The sequence below is a fragment of the Protopterus annectens genome, chromosome 15.part0 (assembly GCF_019279795.1).
Source record: "Protopterus annectens isolate FY-2018-M chromosome 15.part0, PAN1.0, whole genome shotgun sequence".
Classification (NCBI taxonomy): domain Eukaryota; kingdom Metazoa; phylum Chordata; order Ceratodontiformes; family Protopteridae; genus Protopterus; species Protopterus annectens.
The window spans coordinates 83,329,952-83,350,661 of record NC_056749.1 but is presented as its reverse complement, the minus strand read 5'-3'; the positions used below and the strand labels follow the sequence as shown (position 1 = coordinate 83,350,661).

Genomic DNA, 20,710 nt, shown 5'->3' with positions numbered 1-20,710 from the left:
AATCAGAACAGTCTTGTTGCCATTTCACGGTTTGTGTCCTTTTGGATAAGTAGCTGTGGAACCAGGTTAGTGATGGGGTATTGAGGCCTAAAGAGGGTAGTTCCTCAATGAGTTTCTGGTGTGAGATTGTATCGATCACTTTAGTTAGGTCTAGAAAGACTGTTGAGACTAGGTTACCATTGTTTAGTAGTTGTAACCAAGGGAGAGAAGCATGTAACCATGCAGCAAAAAGACACCAATAACCATACTCTTTTTAATTAATACATTTTTCACTGGAATTACACTGTGGTTTATTGGTCATTGTATGGTCGTTCAACACTATGTAGGCTTACCTTTGGTTATTGTTGATTAACTGTATTTGTGAAGTTTAAAAGGGCAATAGTGGTGCTATGATTAGGCCAAAAACTATGTTGACTGGGTGTGGTGACATTTTTCTACTGTCTTGGATAGGGGTGGAAGAATGGTTGTTCAATGATCAGTAGAATTTCTGCCTTTATGTCGTGTTATGATGCATGATATTTTACAGATTTTGGGGTCATGTTTTTCTTTTGTGGATATACTGATATGTATAGAGACTGGGAATACTAGAGCATCTGCTGCTATTTTGAGTTACTCTGACACTAATTTGTTGGCTGCCAAGGTAGTTGGTTTCATTTTTAGTAGGTACTTTTTAATTGTTGAGGTGGGTACACTATCAAGTTTAAAGAATACTTTGTTATTGGTAGGGGGATGTGGAATAGTGAGGGGTGAGGTGGAGTTTTGTTTGGTTAATGATAAGACAGAATTTATAAAGTGGTTGTTGAAGTGAGTTGCTGTATTACCTGGGTATTTACAGGTTGTGGTGGGTTGTGGGGCTAGAGGGTTGCCTACAGCTGAGTAGTGACTTTAAGGGTTGCCAGAACAGTTTGCAGTTATTTTGATACATATTTTGTTGATTTGTAAAATATTAGTAAAATATTCTTTCTTGTCATTAAATATTTGTTTTTGTGAGATTTCTGAGATATCTATAATCCTGTAGGGTTAACTGGATTGTATATTTTGTATATTTTCCTGTCCTTGTCTATATTTAATAGTAGCTGCTTAGTAGATTTTGTTAGCCAGGGTGCTGGAATGGATTTGACTGTTTTGTTTCTGAATGAAGCTTACTTATTTAGCATGATTAGGAAGATATGATTAAAAGGGTTAACTTTTTCACCTAGGGGCAATGTTTTTAGGCAGTTCCAGTTATATTTCTTTAGAGTTATTATAAAGTATTTAGGGTTGAAATTCTGTAGATTATAAACTTGTTTGTATGTTATTTGCTTCTGAATGTTTAACTACTGTTTGACAGTGTAGGTGGGTAGATGGTCACTTATGCTGTCTGGTAAGGTTCTAGTGGCATTTATGCTGTCTGGTAAGGTTCTAGTGGCACTTATGTTGCTGATGTTTATTTGAAAGAATCCAGTCCAGTGTGTCTTTGCAGGATGTTTTATGGGTCCTGGTGGTGAAGTTTAATAGCTGTGAGAATCTGACTAAGTTTAGATCAGGTGACATATTTCATACTAGTTTCCAGTCAATGTTTACATCACCTAAGATTATGGTGTCTTTTTTTATATTGTGATAGAGCGACTGAAGAACGTCTTCAGTTGTGGCTAAATTGTTTCCGGGGGGGGGGGGGGGTATTGTCATACGAAGCAGATTGATTTGATATTATTGAGCTTGAGTGGGGTAACGAAAATTTCAACATTTTGAAATTGGGGGGCAGTTTGAAGATGTTGAATTACTTCTAGGGTGTTTTTTTAAAAATTATTTCTACACTTCCTCCTCTTTTTGTTGGTCTGTCTGACCTGATTATGTTTATCCAGGGGGAGTATTTTGCTACTAGTTATTTCTGTCTTTATCCAGGTTTCAGTAGGGTTGTAGTGTGAGAGGTCTGTGTGGATATCATGGGTTTTGTTGCATATGCTTTGACCATCTATGTTTAGGAGAACTAGGTTATGAACTGAGTTGTGGTTTGAGAGAGGAGCTGCTTTGTTCTGAAGGGGTGTGGCTGGTTCTGGCTGTATACTGGTGCTTGGGTGAAGGTTGGGGTAGATGCCTGCACTTTGGACAAGCTTAGTTATGGCATGCAGGTATGTGTAGAAATATCTAGCCTTTTTATATATATGTAGGTAGGTGGAAATGATGACTTACTGAAATTTAAGTGTTTAAAGTTGCACGTGTTTAGTAGTGAGTGTGTATATAGTTTGGGAGATATGGTTGAAAAATGTGGTGTGTTAGAGGACTGTTGTGATTGTGGATTTGTGGGAGAGAAACTGGGTGGATGTAAGTGGAACTGTAAGACTGTGATATGTGTGTGAGAAGTATAAACAGTGTTATGGCAATTGCAAACAAAAGTTCAGCTCTTAAAAGGAATGTAAGAAATGTCATGTACGTCATGACAGTGAGAGTCGTGTTTATCAGAGAGTAGGATTGCTACTTTATTGTGCAGTGTATGTTTAGGGTGGTTAGGGTATATTATTGAAGGTTTCAAGAATATTAGACAGAGTGGACGTGCTGGAGGATGAAGCAGGTGTTGCTAGAGGTTATTATTAGTTAATTGTGAGAGGTGGGCATGGGTTGGAAAGTACAGGGGATATTTCAACAGATTTAAATATGGCCAGAGCTGATTGCTAAAAAGGCAGTGTGACTTCATTGTGATGGCAGAGTTATCCTTGTAGTTAGCCTTTCTCTATGAAATGTGCATTTATAGGTCTATTCAAGATGAGTGAGAAGTTTGGTTCTAAGATTACAGTAAAGTGTTTCCATGTGGATTTCAATTAGCAGGACCAGTTTGGGGAGATTGACTTTCTGTATCCCAACTGATTAGTTCCATTGGGAATAACCTAACTCTGTGCAAGGAACTTAACTGCTTTAGTAAATCCCAATCAGTTATATGTAAGCTTAATTACATACAATGCATTATTGGTGGTTTAATTTCTTCCAGGGATTGCCTTTATAAATTTTTAACCATAATAGCCAAAAACCAAAGATAACCAAAAACAGCAAGCAAATAAATTGAAAAAAAAAAAAGCACTTCACGAAACTTTGAAATCGACCCACTTATTACAAATACAATTGCAAAGTTCCTTGAAGTGTTTTTTTTTGCCTTTATAATTAAAAAAAATATGAACTTTAAGTGTTTTAGTTTGGAAAGCTTGGCTTTTCGCACAGGGTAGTTACTCACAAAACACTGTAAAATCTTCTACTGAGCCTATTATAGGTTCATAGATAGTTACTAGGTTATCAGTCCAAGGGCCTACGTAAGCCTAGCCAACAAGATTCCCTGGCGTACGCCACCCAAGAAAGTTATTTTCCTGTGCCACTGTCGAGCAGAGACACAGAAGTGATCCCTGGGGTGTATTTCATATATCCCATCCACTCATCAAGATTTTCCTTGAAGAGTGCTAATGAAGAACTTTGCTTGACATAGATGGGTAGCCTGTTCCAGAGTATGGGAAGTCTCTGGGACAGGAATCTATCCCTCCAGCATTTCCTGTTTATTCTGGTGACAAGGTTTAGGTCCCTAGAGCGTGTAGCTTGGAGGGATTGGGATTTCTTTAGGTGTAGCATGTCCAACAGCTCTGGGTTTGACATAGCTTTATATGTTAGGCAGAGATCACCTCGGAGTAGGCAATATACTACGGAGTAAAGCTGGAGTTTTTTGAGACAGTCAGTGTAGGGCATTTGTTTGAGGCTGGTAATCCTCTTTATGAGGTACTTCTGTGGCCTTTCCAGCTGCTGCAGATGTCTTGTGAGGTACATCCCAAAAGGGGCACTGTACTCTATAATGTGTCTAATGAGTGTCGAGTAGAGGGGAACAATGACCTCTTTTTTCCTGGATGAGAACCCTTTTATGATGAGGTGTGCCATGTAGAAGGACTTCCTGACTACTGTGACAATGTGACTATCAAAGGAGAGACTACTGTCCACCTGGGTCCCAAGGTCTCTTATCACACATTTGGTGCCTATGTGGAAGTTCATGGGTACAGAGTTTTTACCCAAGGGGATGACATTGCACTTTTTGGCATTGAGCTTGAGGCCATGGCTCTGACACCAGGCATCTGTCTCAGCGAGGCCCTTCTGTAGGATGTCCACATAATTTGGGGACTCGACTATGGCTCCTAGTTTGCAGTCATCTGTAAACTTCATTAGCCAAAGGCTTTCTGTGTTAGCCTGTATGTCAGAAAAGTAGATACCAAAGAGGAGAGCTCCCAGGAAGGAACCCTGTGGTACTCCACTTGTCACTGCTTTTGAGGTCAGATATGGAGTCTGCAACTTTTATAGTGTGGGTTTTGTCAGTGAGCCAGTTGGCAACCCATCTTGTGATGTAGGGATTTATACCTAGTTTAGTGAGTTTAGCTATAATTCCAGAATGAGGGATGGTGTCGAAAGCCTTGGCGAGGTCAAGATATGCTGTGTGAACCACCTTACCCTCATCTATGGCTTTGGTGACTGCCTCAAAGAAGTCAATCAGGTTCAGGAGGCATGATCTGCCTATCACAAATCTGAACTGCGTGTGATCCAGAGTTTGGAGGTTACCAATGTCTTTGTTTATGAGTTCCATGATGATACGTTCCATGGCCTTGCAGACCAGGCTCGTCAGGCTAATAGATCGATAGTTCCCAGGATCAGTGGTGGCTCCCCCTATGTGGAGTTGGATAACTGTTGCTGTGTGCCATTCAGTGGGCACAAAGCCTTTTGCGAGGCTATTATTGAACATGGTGCTTAAGTGGGGAGCCAGTTCGTTCTGAAGTTTGTGTAAAACACAGCCTGGGATGTTCTCCGGTCCCATGAATGCTGTGATTTTGGCTTTAGAGAGTGCAGCTTTTACCTGCATAGTTGTGATTACAGGGATTCTGCATTCTTCCTGTATAGATATGGGCCCTTTAGGAGGTGATGGGGGGTAAAGTTAGCACTGAACCTATCTGCCAGGATGTTGGCAATATCTGTTGGTTCTGTAATTTTCATGCCGTTGTGCTGTAACTCAGAGCAGATCTGGGTGTTGCCATCGAGATTTGTGACATAGCTATAGAATGCTTTGTGGTTGTCCTTAGAATTAGTGGCAATTTTGTTTTCATAGCAAGCTTTGGAGGATCTTATAAGGGATCTCAGCTTCTTACTGAGGCTGACCAGGGAGCTCCTCCACTCATGGGATTTTACTCTCTTTTGCAACAGTTTCTTCCTTCTGTTGTATAGTTTGTTTATGGCATGGGATCAACAGATTGGCTTCCTTTTTTTGGAGGATAGTGTCTTGGTTCTGTTTGGGATAGCACGATCCATACACTCGTGTAAGTGCTTATAGAGTGCATTTGTGTAGGATTCAGCAGTTATAACTGTATTGTCCATCTGCATGGGTGTCATGAAGTTCATCACTTCTGTCTTAAGAAGCATGAAGTTGGCTTTGGAGAAATTTTTAAGTGGTTTCCTTAATGGGGGGTGGGGGCAGGATGTGGATATCAAGGGTGATTAGCTTATGGTTGGATCGGACCAATGAGGAGTTGACTTCAGGTGTGGAACACCAGTCACTCATGTTGGTAATGACTAGGTCTAGGATATTGTTGCTTCTGGTGGGGGTGTGGATAAGTTGATCCAGGGCACTGGAGTTTATGAATTCCAGAAAGCGTTAAGCTAAGGAGTTGGTACACGAGTAGTTTTCCCAGTTAATGGTGGGGTAGTTAAAGTTGCCCATTATTAGGATATTTGGTTGAACCCTAATATTTTCCAGTACATCAAGAAAAGAGGAGTGGGAATCCTGGGCATGGTGGGGGATCTGTAGCAAGCTACAATTTGGATTGCAGTTTTGCCCAGAGTTAGTTGCACTTGGATAACCTCGGATTCATTATGCTTAGCAACTAACCTGGAGGTGTGGCTATCCTTAATGAATATAGATACACCTCCACCTTTGGTGTTTCAGTCCAGGTTACATGGCTGAAAAGTGTGGTATGAGTTATAGCCTGGTAGTGCGGGGGTGTTCTCTGGATCCTTGAACCAGGTTTCATTTACTGCACAGATATCAATATTCTCCATTTTAAGGAGTGCCTCGAGTGAGTGCATTTTGAGATTTAGACTTTTAGCATTGAGTAGCATTACCCTCAGTTTTTGCTTGCCTGTTCCTGTTACGGTAGTGAATTTATGATTTGAACCTTGCCTTTAAAAGGTACTATAGGGGCAGCAAGAGCCTTAGCCAGTATCCGGAATCACAGGGGCAACAGGTGCAGGTCATCTGTGGAAAAGCATCGTGGTCTGTCGACCATGTCATCCCAAGCAGTCAGATACTAGATCCCCTTAGAATGACACTAGAAGCTTAGCCAATTGCTGAAGTCAATCATTTTGTCCTTGTACTGCGGTACCATTCTGGGCGATGGCAGAATGCTAGTCAGAGCTAGGGTCATACCTGCCTGGGCTACAAGATCGGAGAGCTCTTCCATGTCTCTTCTCATGTAGTCCAGGGAGGTACGTCTGAGGTTATTCACACAAACATGGACAATGACAGAGTCATATTTGTACTTGTTGTGGAGTGACCTGAGCGCGTGGGTTATGTGGTGGATCCTGGCACTTGACAGGCAGCTGACAGTAACCTTCTCCTTGTTTAACCTGGTGAGTGGGACATCAGTGTGCCTGACTATAGAGTCACCTATGACTAGTGTGTTGGGTACGTTGTTCTGCCTTATTGGCTGTGGTTGAGTGGCACACTGAGTCTGTGGGCTATGTGTCATTTGGGTTGTGTTGGGGGATGGAGGTTGCTTGCGTTTCTGCTTTGGAGGTCTCTGTTGCTTAGACAGATTATTACTGAGAGCCTCTGTGAATGTTTTTGTGTTACTATGTGTGGATTTTGGTAGTGTAGATTCAGTGAGACTATGTGATGAGTGTGTACCTTCTCCTCATGACTGTCAAGTTCAGTCTTGGTTGGAGAAAGCTTTACCTCCAGTTTGACTAGATAAGTGCATCTCTCACAGGTTGTAGTGTTGGAGGAGAAGAGGGTTGTCTGTGTACATGAGGCAATTTCTACATTTCCTCAAGATGCCCAGATTCATCAGACAGACAGGAGAACACTGGGAGCTGACCCTTGGACATGCCTGAATAAAAAACTATTTTCCTCTAGATAAGTGAAAAAAGTGAGTACAAGACCTGTTTTTCTCTAAGCAAGTGGGAAAAGTAAGTAGAAAAACTGTTTTCCTCTAGGTAATGAGGAAGGTTGAGTGCTATGGTAATTAGTAGCTTATTTAGTGCTTACAAGTTCTGAACAAGTGCTGAGCACGAAGCAAATTTAAGTGCTAAAACTAAGAATCTGTGTCTGCACTAGTTACAGGACAGAAACAAGTGCAAATACAGGCTTTCAAATCAGAAAGTTGAGAGAGATGGAAGAGATTGCCTAAACGGCCAATAACTACAATTTCTGGGCCAGATTATAGTCTTTGTACATTCATACATTCATACATATGTACTAGAGTAGATTTTCTTGTGGGATATTTTTAAGTTTAGCCAATTTCCCTCAGAGGTGAAAATCACACCATCTATCTTGGTCTCTCTGAGGTAAACACCTTAACCATTACAACAACCCTCAGCTTCCTTATCATTTTTACTAAGAAAATTGTCTGTTTTAAAGTGATGACCCTACCACATGCAGATGCCCATCCACTTGTGTTTTGGCTGTGTGGCACAATTAAGGTCCACAAGATCAGAATTTGGTTCACTGAAAAAGTAGAGTGTTTTTCCCTTTAAATCTTCCAGGGCATAATATCTGCAGTTTTTGTTATCAAATATACTGTGGAGTTTGACTCTGTTTTGCAATGTCTAAATAAAACGCCCCATGTTGTTTGCTGTGTAGAGATGAAGCAGACAGTTAGGTGTGTAATGCAACAAGGTAATATGAACGGATGTGAAGAAAATAAGAAGAAAAAAGTCTAGTGATAAAACATGATGAGAAAGGGAAGGAGAAACAAGACAAATTTATGGCAAGTGCTGCCAAGTATGATTTGTTTCCTATATTGGAGATATGCACCTAAATAACAGTCTAGGCCATTCTAGCATTTAACCGCCAGGGTTCAAAATACTGTAATTTCTCAGTTAATGCTCAAATCACCTGTTCGTCCACTAGCTGTAAAAGAAAGTGAGCAAGTGACTGCCATCTCAGTTAATTACTGTTAGGTATGAACAAATCCTGTAACAGCATTGCATTTTTTATTTTGTATTCTTACTAATTTCTAATTTGGCACTGTTTGTTTGGTTTTGCAGAAAGGGGACATTATATATATTATTGAAAAGCCTCCTGTGGGTACCTGGACAGGTGTGCTAAGGAACAAAGTAGGATCATTCAAGTTCATTTATGTAGACATCCTTCCGGAGGAAACGGAGCAACCCAAGCCTTCCCGGACTCATTCCAAAAGCAAACGTCCCAAACCAAAGAACCTACAGGAACTGCTGGAGAGAATCAACCTTCAGGTAAGAGCGCACTTCTCAAGGACGACTCTGACACACTGCGCTCATGTGTATAGCTAGACACTGACATAAGAAGACATATTGTCACAGAGCCCACCCACTTCCATCTTGCACTTGAGCAGCTGTCGCTTCCTTAATCTTCTCACATGATCTGTCACAGACATCGCTGGATCTCTAATGACTTACACATTGAAAATGCTTCAGACAATGACAGAGGCCCATGAAACATTTCTAGAAGTCTGAATTGCATCTACCTTCTTTCACCCAGCCACCAATATCTACTTTACCTCTTTCTTAACCTTGCTCTTCGATTCCACTCCTCCTCAACATTCAGTAATAACATCATTTATTTAAAATGTATCTCTCCTGCCTCCTGTTATACAAATGGCTGTTAACATTTCTTCTCATACAGCATCCACTCCTGTTTATTTATTCATTTGTTAACCAGGGTAAAACACTGATTCAATGGATATTTGCAGTTCATCTCACATATGTTGTGCCAGTCTAATTTTCCCTCCTCCTGTTGTATCTATTTCAGAAAAGGACATAGTGTTCAGATGCACCATTACCATGAAAGACAATGACCTCAACAGTTTTGGAATCTCCTGGCCACAATGTGTAGTACAACAAAAAGTTAGACTTTGACAAACCCCATAAAACTGCAGTGTTTCACTTAGCTTAAGGATAATTGTAACTCTGCCTGTAGATCCCCTGCACCTTATTTATCTTGTTAGGATCATCCTATCTATGGATTTTCTCACTAAAGTGCTCAGCCTTGTATTTTTATACAGTAAATGCTAATGTGGTGACACTAACCAATGCTTCATACATCACACCACCACGACAAATCATTAACAAACATGGACTTACACTATTTTTGAATAATTTAGAAGTATCACAAGCCTAAACTGTACAACACAAACTTTAGGAGCAACGCATATCTTCTATATCACATTCACCACAGAACTATCATAAATCCACATTAACAAAAAAAAGAGGCAAAAAAATGGAAACAAATTGTAAAAATCAATTTTTTTTCTCAGAAAAGTAATGTGGTCACTTTAAAAGTTTAACATTGCTTGGTCATGTGACTTTTACTCTTGATCATGTGATTTTATATTTGGTATTTAAATGTATCTGATATGGTTGTTCTATTTGCCTGAAGAAGTTGAGTTATTAAACTTGACGAAAGCGCTAACATACAAAAACAGTTTGTTTCTGTTTTTTTGCCTCTTTGTTGTTTTATTAAGTGGTTTGTCAGTTTTCTTTGGAGTATAAATCCACATTAGCTGTCAGCTATAACTCTTTCAGAAAACTCCATTCTGTCAATCACATTACTAAACTACACTACATCTATCATTAACCAAACCACTTAAGTGCCCTCCTCAATTGTCCCACTCAGCAGCACCATTAAGTACATGCAACTCAAAAACTGCCTTCCTCTTCCCAACCCACCTACTCACTGATAGAGTTGCAGCAGTAATCTATGAGTTCATCTTACCCCATTGTCTTAAGCAGATGATAGCCAGAGAGCACTTTCTTATTACAATAATACTTGCCCTACTAAGGTATGCAGGCATTAGCCAACTAAAAATGTCTAAAAATGATAAAATGTCCTCTTCTGTTTGCCATTTACTGTAGCCCAATACATCCTTATAAATGTATCTCTAACACTGTTGCCTACAACTCACTTCTCAATTCTTACACACGTGACATTTCTTGTGTATCAGTCTGAGCTTCAGTTTACTTTGAAATATACCAGCATTCTATAACCATATATCATTCACTGTTTATTCAAAATTTGATAGGAAACTCTGTTATAATTAATTTTGTGTGAATTTTATTTCTCAAGTTATCTATATCAGTTTTGTATTTCATATATGACATTGTAATGAGCTTTTCTCCACAGGACTCTGCTGAAAAGGAGCTATGAGCCCAGCCACTCTATCCTGGTCAGAAAACTGAAAATAAATAAATGCAAACATGTAAACATTTCTCCTGTGTTAGTCATTTCTCAAACTGTCTCTTATTCATCTATATCAGCTTGGATCTGACTGCCGTCTTAATTTAACTTGTGCATATAGCAAGTATTCAGCTTTGAGTATAAATACATGGGTCTATATTAGAATACTGAACTTTTAAAATTTCAAGTGTTCTAATATCGACCTGTTTTCAGAGAACGCTGAAAATATCAAAGAAACAGAAAACTGAATTTTTTCCTAGGGAAAGAATTCGGTTGTTTATTTCTGTTGCTTCGGTATTTTCAGCGGTGTGGTGGAAAGTTACGGGTCGAGTTCAGGTAAGTGTGCGATTGTGTGGACGTGAGGGTTAGGACGGGTTAGGTGAGTTAGAGTTAGGGAGCGGGTCAGGTAAGTGTGCGATTGTGTGGATGTGAGGGTTAGAGCGGGGTAGGTGAGTTAGGGTTAGGGCGCGGGTGAGGTGACTGTGAGATAGTGACGGACCTTATGGTTAGGGTTTGGGTTAAGGTAAGTAGTTAGTGGTGTATGCATAGTTTAGTGTAGGGTTAGGCATAAGGGTTTAGGTGTATGTGTGTGGATTGCTGTTTATTTGGTGTGCTTGTGTTGTGTGTATGTGTTTTGGAACAGCAAACTTTTCCCTAGGAAAAAATTTGCTGTTCTGTATATTCGATGTTTTAAATTTTCAATTAATAGGGTTCGATATTAGAACACTCGAAATTTTGAAAGTTCGGTGTTCTAATATAGACTCTAAGTACATTAGAGTAGACTGAGATATGAGAAATTGTACAAATTTATGTTATGGTTTTTGTGTTAGTGACCTTATAACAATCATTTCTTGCTAGAGATTTTTTCATGGGAGCTCCAATGAAAATTAGTCAGTGATAAGGTATACCGATAACTCCAAAATCTGCTACAAATCCAAAACTAATAAAATATACCACCAGGCTAAAAATAAGATAATTTTACGCTGGATATTTTTGTTATTTTTAAGTAGTAGTTTCATCTGTTTTTTTTGAAAATATGTTTTGTTCGTTCATCGTGGCCAGTCAAAATACATGGAAACATTAGATGTGTGACAAGTTCTTTACCCTGCATTATACCACAGGGCACTCTGGAAACAAATCCTGCCACCTGTGACAACCAGAATAATTTTTGTGTCACCAGCATACAAGCTGTTACTGTTATCTAAACAACCATAGTGATCCACTGCCTACTGACCTTTCACCCGACAGCTTCCATCCATTCACATTGCTATGCTTCTAACCAGGCAGCCATCTTCTAATTTCCTTCATTTTTCTAGACCTGACACACTTTGTATTTCATACCCTTTAATCAGCTGGTCTGGTGCACTTAATAAGTTCATAAGGGCATAGATATATAGTAGGCTAGCTGCACTTGTGAGCCATTTTAAGCCTAGCCAATTATCCCTTAGTGAGAATCAAACCAAATACCTTTTGTCTGTGAGGTAAACACCTTAAACATTATGCCAATGATGGTATTGTCAAATGAGCACCCCATGTTTGTCTCTCCAGTGCACCATTGAGATGAGTGTCTAAATGTACAGATTTCTTACATTGGTCAGGAACTGCACCCTAGTCAGTTGCTTGGAATGCAGCTGTACTCACCCGTATACCATCGATGCTTACAAATGTGTACTAATGCAGGACCTTGTATTATAGCAACTTCTCATTTAGGTTCATAGCTAAATGCAAGCTGTCGTGTGCCTTGTGTATTCAAATAAGACGAAAAGGTTTGGGGTGTTCATTTAAGATGTTTGTTACATACAAACTCATCAGGATGGATGACTGGAACATTAAACTTAAAAGGACTAACTAAGTCGCTGACTGCTGCACACATACATGCTTTCACTCTGGCTTCTTACACAAAATGGCACTCTGCTTGCACAAAGGTACAACATGCACACTATGATCTACATCCTCCCTCTTTGATAATTTTGTCATGCACATGCAAAATGACAATCAGCTAGGCATGCAAATTATATAAACACGTAGACAATAGCAATCATGTCCAGGTTGCCATATATCTTGGATTACGCTTTGACATCCTACCTGACCTCATAATATAATAATCAGTACTGGGTTTAGCAACAGGGACACTTACTGGGGAATGCTTTTCATCAGGAACTTCAGGGATACTTTCAGCAACAGGAACAGAAGATGAATTGTTCTCTGGAACAGGAACATTCAATATCAAGCTATGAGAATCAGAATGCCCATTACAGGCAAAATGCTGTAACACTAGCTCAGACACTGGCAATAAATGTTTCTAATTCCATCTAAATTCCATTCATTGTGATTCAACAATGTACAATCTCAGCTCCTCACATAGCTGTTTCACAAGTCCTACTTGATCAAAATCTTTTGCTGGCTACATCCTCACTATCTCTCCTTCTTCTAATAGTTTGAGAGGTTTGCTGGTCTTGTCATAATGAAGTTTCTTTGACAAATGCTTTTTTATGAGTTGTACTTTTACTGCTTTGTTGTTTCTAGCACTTGGAATCAACAAATTCTTACTGATCGGTAGTGTCATTCTGGTTTGTCTCAACATAAGTCTGAGCAGGTGAACCAAGAAGATTATCATGAGGAACGTTTTTGAGAGTGAGCAAATTGAGAAAAATATTGGTTTTATCTCTTTTGGATTTCTCCAACTGTTTTGCACTTTGAACCGTGTGTTCATCCAAGCCATTACATTGTGGATACTCAGGGCTACCGTACCAGTAACATGAACAAGGTCCCATGTCTCAGCAAATCCCTTGAACTCCTGACTTGTAAACTGTGCACCATTGTCAGAAATGACTTCATGTGGACTACTATGGACAGAAAAATGTCTCTTCAATTTTGTAATGACAGTATTGGAAGTTAGGTAAGGAAGTATGTCAGTCTTGAACCAATTTGAATAAGAGTCGACTAAAACCAAATAATTTTGACCATTTCATTCAAAAATATGTGTAGCTACTGTTGCCCAAGGTAGTTAAGGCATCTGGTTTAGCTGAAGTGGTTCTTTCTGTTGATGCGGTTTAGTACTATTACAAATAGAACAAGCTGAGATTGCCTTCTTAATATCTTTTGACATAGAAGGCCAAAATACTAGTCCTCTTACTCTTCTTTTGGTAGAGTCAGTTCCCGGGTGACCTTGATGCATGATTTTAATGTACTCTTGTTGCAAGGATTGTGGAACTTTCATGGTGATACCATCTTCCATCAAAATTTCATCTCTATAAGGAAAATAGTGCTGCACATCTAGTGGTAAACAAGATTGTTTTGCAGGCCATCCTTGACCGATAACATTATTGAGCTTCTGCACTTCTAGTGGTAAACAAGATTGTTTTGCAGGCCATCCTTGACCAATAACATTATTGAGCTTCTGCACTTCTAGTGGTAAACAAGATTGTTTTGCAGGCCATCCTTGACCGATAACATTATTGAGCTTCTGCACTTCTAGTGGTAAACAAGATTGTTTTGCAGGCCATCCTTGACCGATAACATTATTGAGCTTCTTGAGAATTGGATCTGAAGCTGTGTGAGTTCTGAGCTCATCAAGACATGTAGAAGAAACATTTCTGACTTCCATGACTTCAAAATCAGCTTTCTCTTTGCCATGCTGTTCAGTGGCTCATCTGGGAGATCTGGATGAAGTATCAGCAAGATAAATACGTTTGCCTTTTGTGGTAACGATATTGAAATTGTACTTTTCCAATTTTAACATCATGTGTTGCAATCTAGCTGTTGCTGTATGCACTGGTTTTCTCAAAATAGTAACCAGAGGTTGGTGGTCAGTCTCAGTCTGGATAGGTCTGCCATAAATATAATCACTGAACTTCGAACAAGCAAATACTATTGCCAAAAGCTCTTTTTCAATTTGTGCAGACTGCATCTCAGTTTGGGTTAGAGTTCTAGATGCATAGGCTACTGGTCTGCCCTCTTGAAGAGTGACTGCACCAAGACCAAATTTTGAAGCATCACAGGAAAGAGATACTGTTTTGTAAATGTCATAGTATCTGAAAGTGGGTGGACTGGCAATTTTCTGTTTCAGAACATCAAATGATCTTTGGTGTTACTCTAACCAGGACCAAGTTACATTTTTGCATGTCATTTCTCTTAACAGTGCCGAAAGCTCTCAAATCAGGAATAAACTTGCCTAAATAATTGACCATGCCAAGATAACGTTGTAAGGAGGTGGCATTGTCTGGAGCTCCCATCTCAAGAATTGCATCTTGCATGGATGGATCTGGTCATAAGCCCGAACTGTAAACACATGACCCACACAAGTAACTTCTTTTAGCCTGAATTTACATTTCTGAAGATTCAGTTTGAGATTCACCTCACAAGCATGTTCTAGAACTTTCTTAAGGTTTCTATCATGTTTGAGTTCACCATTGCCTCTGACAAGCATATCTACTATAATAGCAAAATGTTAGCCTGAAAAAATTTGTTCTGTTGTACATTGGAGGACTTCACTTGCAGAATTTATCCCAAATGTCATTCTCAAAAATATGTACCTTCCAAATAGTGTACTATAAGTGGTTAACAAGGAAGATTTTCGATCAAGCAAAATTTGCCAAAATGAACTTTTTGCATCTAGGACAGAAAAAAACAGTGTAATTTGGCATGAGAGCAGTGACTTCTTCAACTGTACACATCGGATGATGGAGTTGTTTCAGTGCTTTGTTCAAATCTGTTGGATCAATACATATTTGAATGTCATCTGAGATTTTCTTGTGAGCTACTACCATGGAATATACCCATTCAGCTGGTTCTTCTACTGGACAAATTACTCCTAGCTGCACCATTTTGTCTAGCTCTGCTTTGACTCTATCCTGCATTGCTACTGGAACTTTCTGTGCTGGTCTGACAACTGGCCTTACCTCATGGTTTAATTTCATTCATTATGCTGTCCGGTTCAATTCTCAGCTAGAGTGACTTCTGCGTGGAGACATGCGTGAATGGGCATGCCTTCGTTGAAGGTTGTGCATCAGGGCTGGTAACTCGGCAAGTAAAAATCAACTACCAATCATTAGCTGACTGGAGTTCCGCTGTGGCGACCCCTAACTGGGAAAAGCCGAAGGACACAACAACAACAACACAACTGGGAGTTTTCCTAGTTTGTCTTTGAAAATATCAGCATATTCAGAAAAAAATATTCTGTTTGAAACCTGCACTGTTGTCACTCATGCTGACATGTTGGACTTCTAAATGAAATCAGACCCATTTTCAAACTATCTAGACCTAACGATGACTGCGCGTGTCTTTTGACTACGTAAAACTGCACATCATGGGTGTTCCCAGCAGAATAACATGAAAGCACTACTGAGCCTTCGGTCTGAATTTCTTCACCACCATAAGCAACAAGCTTCTCACATTTTGCTAGTTGTTCAACAGATTTTTACTTTAGCAAACACTTCTGCTGACATAACATTGTAATTTGAACTAGTATCAACTTTAAGCTCCACAGGTCTCCCATTGATCTGAACAGTACAAAATACTTCGCTCTTTGCTAACAAATCTACTTTATTAACCTTCTCCTCAAGCGGAGACACACCATCAACATAAAAAGTAGGGGTGCAGCTTTCTATTTTATCAACTTGCTTCTTTGAGTACTCTCGTAATAAAAGAATGTGCCTCTTTAGATTTGCAAAGCATTCTGAAATTATTCCACTTTTTGCATCTGTGGCATTGCTGACCAAAAGCTAAGTACTTCTCTCATTTTGGCTCATGGTTTACACCACAATTACGGCAGTTGACTATGAGGTTTCCCATGAGTTTTGAAAAATCACCCCTGGATTTTGCTGATTGTGCCCTGGGTTTTATTGAAGCTGCCCTGGGTCTCATTGTAGGAACCACACCCTTTGGCTTATATCTTTTAACCTCATGCTGCATACTATCAACTTTCATGCTGGAAGAAGCTGCCAGCATGCTATTTTCATTTGTAAGCATGTTCATGTGCTTTTCTGTAAGCTCATATATCTGACAAATCTCTATGGCCTTGCTTAAAGTTAAATCACTGTCTCATGGAAAAATCTTTCTCACTGCATTATTATTAACACCAATAATTAATAATTAATCCCAATGGAAGCATGGAGGTGCTTAGGAGAAATGGCAGTGGAATTTTTAACTAGATTGTTTAATGAAATTTTGGAAAGTCAGAGGATGCCTGAGGAGTGGAGAAAAAGTGTTTTGGTACCTATCTTTAAGAATAAGGGTGATGTACAGAGCTGCAGTAACTACAGAGGGATAAAATTGATCAGTCACAGCTTGAAGTTATGGGAGAGAGTAGTAGAAGCTAGGTTAAGAAGGGAGGTGATGATTAGTGATCAGCAGTATGGTTTCATGCCAGGAAAGAGCACTACAGATGCAATGTTTGCTCTGAGATTGTTATTGGAGAAATACAGAGAAGGTCAGAAGGAGTTGCATTGTGTCTTTGTAGACTTGGAGAAAGCATATGACGGGGTGCCTAGAGAAGAGTTGTGGTATTGTATGAGGAAGTCGGGAGTGGCAGAGAAGTATGTAAGAGTGGTACAGGATATGTACGAGGGTAGTGTGACAGTGGTGAGGACTGCAGTGGGAGTGACAGATCCGTTTAAGGTGGAGGTGGGATTACATCAAGGATCAGCTCTGAGTCCTTTCTTATTTGCAATGGTGATGGACAGGTTGACAGATGAGATCAGACAGGAGGCCCCGTGGACTATGATGTTTGCAGATGACATTGTGATCTGTAGTGAGAGTAGGAATCAGGTTGAGGAGACTCTGGAGAGGTGGAGATATGCTCTAGAGAGCAGAGGAATGAAGGTCAGCAGGGCTAAGACAGAATATATGTGTGTAAATGAGAGGGAGGATAGAGGAATGGAGAGGATGCAGGGAGTAAAGTTGGTAAAGGTGGATGAGTTTAAATACTTGGGATCAACAGTTCAGAGTAATGGTGAATGTGGAAGAGAGGTGAAGAGAGTACAGGCAGGGTGGAATGGGTGGAGAAGAGTGTCAGGAGTGATTTGTGACAGATGGGTACCAGTAAGAGTGAAAGGGAAGGTCTACAAGACAATAGTGAGACCAGCTATGTTATATGGGTTGGAGACAGTGGCATTGACAAAAAGGCAGGAGTCAGAGCTGGATGTGGCAGAGTTAAAGATGTTAAGATTTGCACTCGGTGTGACTAGGATGGATAGGATTAGGAATCAGTATATTAGAGGGTCAGCTCATGTTGGACAGTTTGGAGACAAAGCAAGAGAGACGAGATTGCATTGGTTTGGACATGTGCTGAGGAGGGATGATGGGTATATTGGGAAAAAGATGCTAAGGATGGAGCTGCCAGGTAAGAGGAAAGAGAAAGGCCTAAGATAAGGTTTACGGACGTGGTGAGAGAGGACATGCAGGTGGTTGGTGTGACAGAGCAAGATGCAGAGGATAGGAAAAAATGGAAAGAGATAATCCACTGTGGCAACCCCTAACAGGAAAAGCTGAAAGATGATGATGATTATTATTAACACCACACACAAGCCTGTCTTTTATCAACTCATCTCATAAATCACCAGATCTGCACATTTTAGCCTTATTTCTCAAGTCAGTTATATAAGCTATAAAAGTTTCACCTGGCTTCTGATTTGTTAAGTAAAATACATGTCTTTCTGTTGTAATATTTGTTTGAGGCTTGCACATTTCTCTAAATTTATGTTTTAAGCAGTAAGGGTCTTCCCGCATTTCTGCCTGTACCACAATATGGTGATCCTCCCCTGCACATGCAGCAGGTGCAGGCAGAAATGAACATTCGCTCTCAGTAGCACCTGAAGCAGCTAAATTAAGCAGAGTTTAAACAAAGAGATTAAGCTTTTGTATGTGGGTCTTCATCACAAAAAGCAGCCTTTATGAAAATATCATATTCTTGCTCAAATACTCTCCAATCTTCTGCAATATTGTTAGCAAACACAAGAGAAGCAAGTCTACGAAATCCATCTGCCATGCCAAATAAGTTTAAAACACACACATCAGGTACTTGTAATAATATTCAACTGCACAGTAGACTCTTTGAAATAACTGTACTCTTTGAAAAGATATGTTGTAATACTGCAAACACTGCTAACACTTTTCACACTTTGGACACTTTGAATAGCTTTAGTTACTGCAAAAAAGTTGTACATTGTGAACAAATATTGTTCTTTTCTCTTTTTTGATCATTTTATGCAATTCAGATACTATTTCAAACATTTTCGTTATTATTTTGAGCACTTTTATCAATATGTCGCAGTTTCAAACATGTTGTTTATTCAGTAATTTGTTCTGAATGTTTTGAAAACTTTGTTTCATATTCATCAAGTAAAAAACAATCATTTAAGTGAGTTTAAGTACCTGAAATTGTTTTTGACCTATTTGTGAGTCATTTGTGAGTTGTTTGAGCCACTCCTGTATGTTTCTCCATTATTGACTGTGCACCTCATGGTCTTGACTTCAGATTCCATTTTAACACCATGTTGCTTGTCTTGTGTATTCAAATAAGACACGGAGGCTTGGGTGTTTGTTTAAGATGTGATGGTGCAGTGGTGCAGAGGTAGTGTTGTCACCTCACAGCAAGAGGTTCTCCGGTTCAATTCTCGGCTGGGGTGCCTTCTATGTGGAGTCTGCATGTCCTCCCTGTATTCATGTGGGTTTCCTCCCATGTTACAAAGACATGTGTTTGTAGCATTTCTCCCCAGGCCTCCACTGAAAATTGGCTTCATTCCAAGTTGGAATTTCCAGGTTAACAAATGTAAAATAAAATAAAAAAATATTACACACAAGCACATGAGGATGGATTACTAGAACATTAAACTTAAACTGACTGTTACACACATACATGCTTTCACTCCAGCTTCTTACACAAAATGGCACTCTATTTAGACGTGCTCAGTACTTACATGCATGTGCCCAAGAACTACAGTGGCTTTAAAGGTACAACACACACACTGTGATCTACAAAGCTTGCTGTTTTGCAGGACATTTTAAGTCTAGCCAATTTCTTTCAAAGATGAGAATCAAACCCTGGTCCTTGTGTTTGAGAGGTAAATACCTTAACCATATGCCAAGCCAACTCAACCTCCAGTATTAAAGACCTTGTTGGAGCCTAAATGTACCATACAATGAGTATTCCTCTCCTCTCCTCTCCTCTCTTCTCAATTAGTGACAAACAGAAAGTCAGACTGAAATATATTGGCTATGTCAGTGTGCAGTAATGAACTGCAACAACCGGCTTCATAGATGCTTGTCCATAATCTTTGTACCTCACAAGACATCTACAACAACTGGAAAGGCCACAGAAATACCTCACTAAGAGGATTACTGGCCTCATATGCCCTACGCAGACCGTCTAAAAAACTCCAGATTTACTCTGTCACATATCGCCTACTCAGAGGCGATCTCTGCCTAACATACAAAGCTATGTCAAATCCAGAGCTGTTGGACATGCTCCACTTAAAGAAATCCCAATCCCTCCGAGCTACACGCTCTAGGGATCTAAACCTTGTCATCACAACAAACAGAACATGCTGGAGGGATAGATTCCTGTCCCAGAAACTTCCCATACTCTGGAACAAATTACCTATCTATATCAAACAAAGCTCCTCATTAGCACTCTTTAAGAAAAATCTTGATGATTGGATGGGAAATAGGAAATTTACCCCAGGGATCACCTCTGTGGCTCTGCTCGACAGGGGCACAGGAAAATAATCTTCTTGGGTGGCGAAAGCCAGGGTACATTTTTGGCTGGGCTTATATAGACCCTATGGCCAATAGCCTAGTACCTACCTATGAACCTATGAACCTATGGAAGAAGCTAATTGGCCTGCAACTGAATGTTTTTTCCTACATCCACTTTTATGGAAGTAACTATAATAACTGGCCACCACTGTAGTGTTACCATTCCACTTCAGTGGGTCACCAATCAACACTTCCAGCTCTTACCACTCTGAAAGGGAATGCATTCATAACAACGAATACTAAAACCAGCATGTTTGCAGGGGGAGGCAAGTCCCCTACATCCCCACACACCCCTTCTAATTATATACACAAATTCTGAAATCACACTACAGTGGGGAAAGAAAAAGGGAAAAAACAGTCCCTGCTGTGTTGCAGTTTTGCTGAACATGCTACTAGCTTTTTAGTGGTGCAAAAAAAAAGCTGGTAGCACATTGTATTGATGTTCTGTCTACAACCTTCTGTGGTCGATGTTTAGTACTTGAATATTTGTAGCGTTTCATATCATGGTAGCACATTGTATTGATGTTCTAT

At 39.8% G+C, this 20,710-nt stretch overlaps 1 protein-coding gene across 1 annotated transcript in view; it reads left to right on the top strand.

Moving 5' to 3' along the window:
• The window catches only part of SASH3 (SAM and SH3 domain containing 3), an 842,462-nt gene that overhangs the window by 777,392 nt on the left and 44,360 nt on the right, over window positions 1-20,710 (top strand). The window contains exon 6 of the mRNA XM_044057147.1: window positions 8,257-8,463. Coding sequence (XP_043913082.1) covers window positions 8,257-8,463 — 207 coding nt within the window. The remainder of the gene's footprint in view (window positions 1-8,256; window positions 8,464-20,710) is intronic.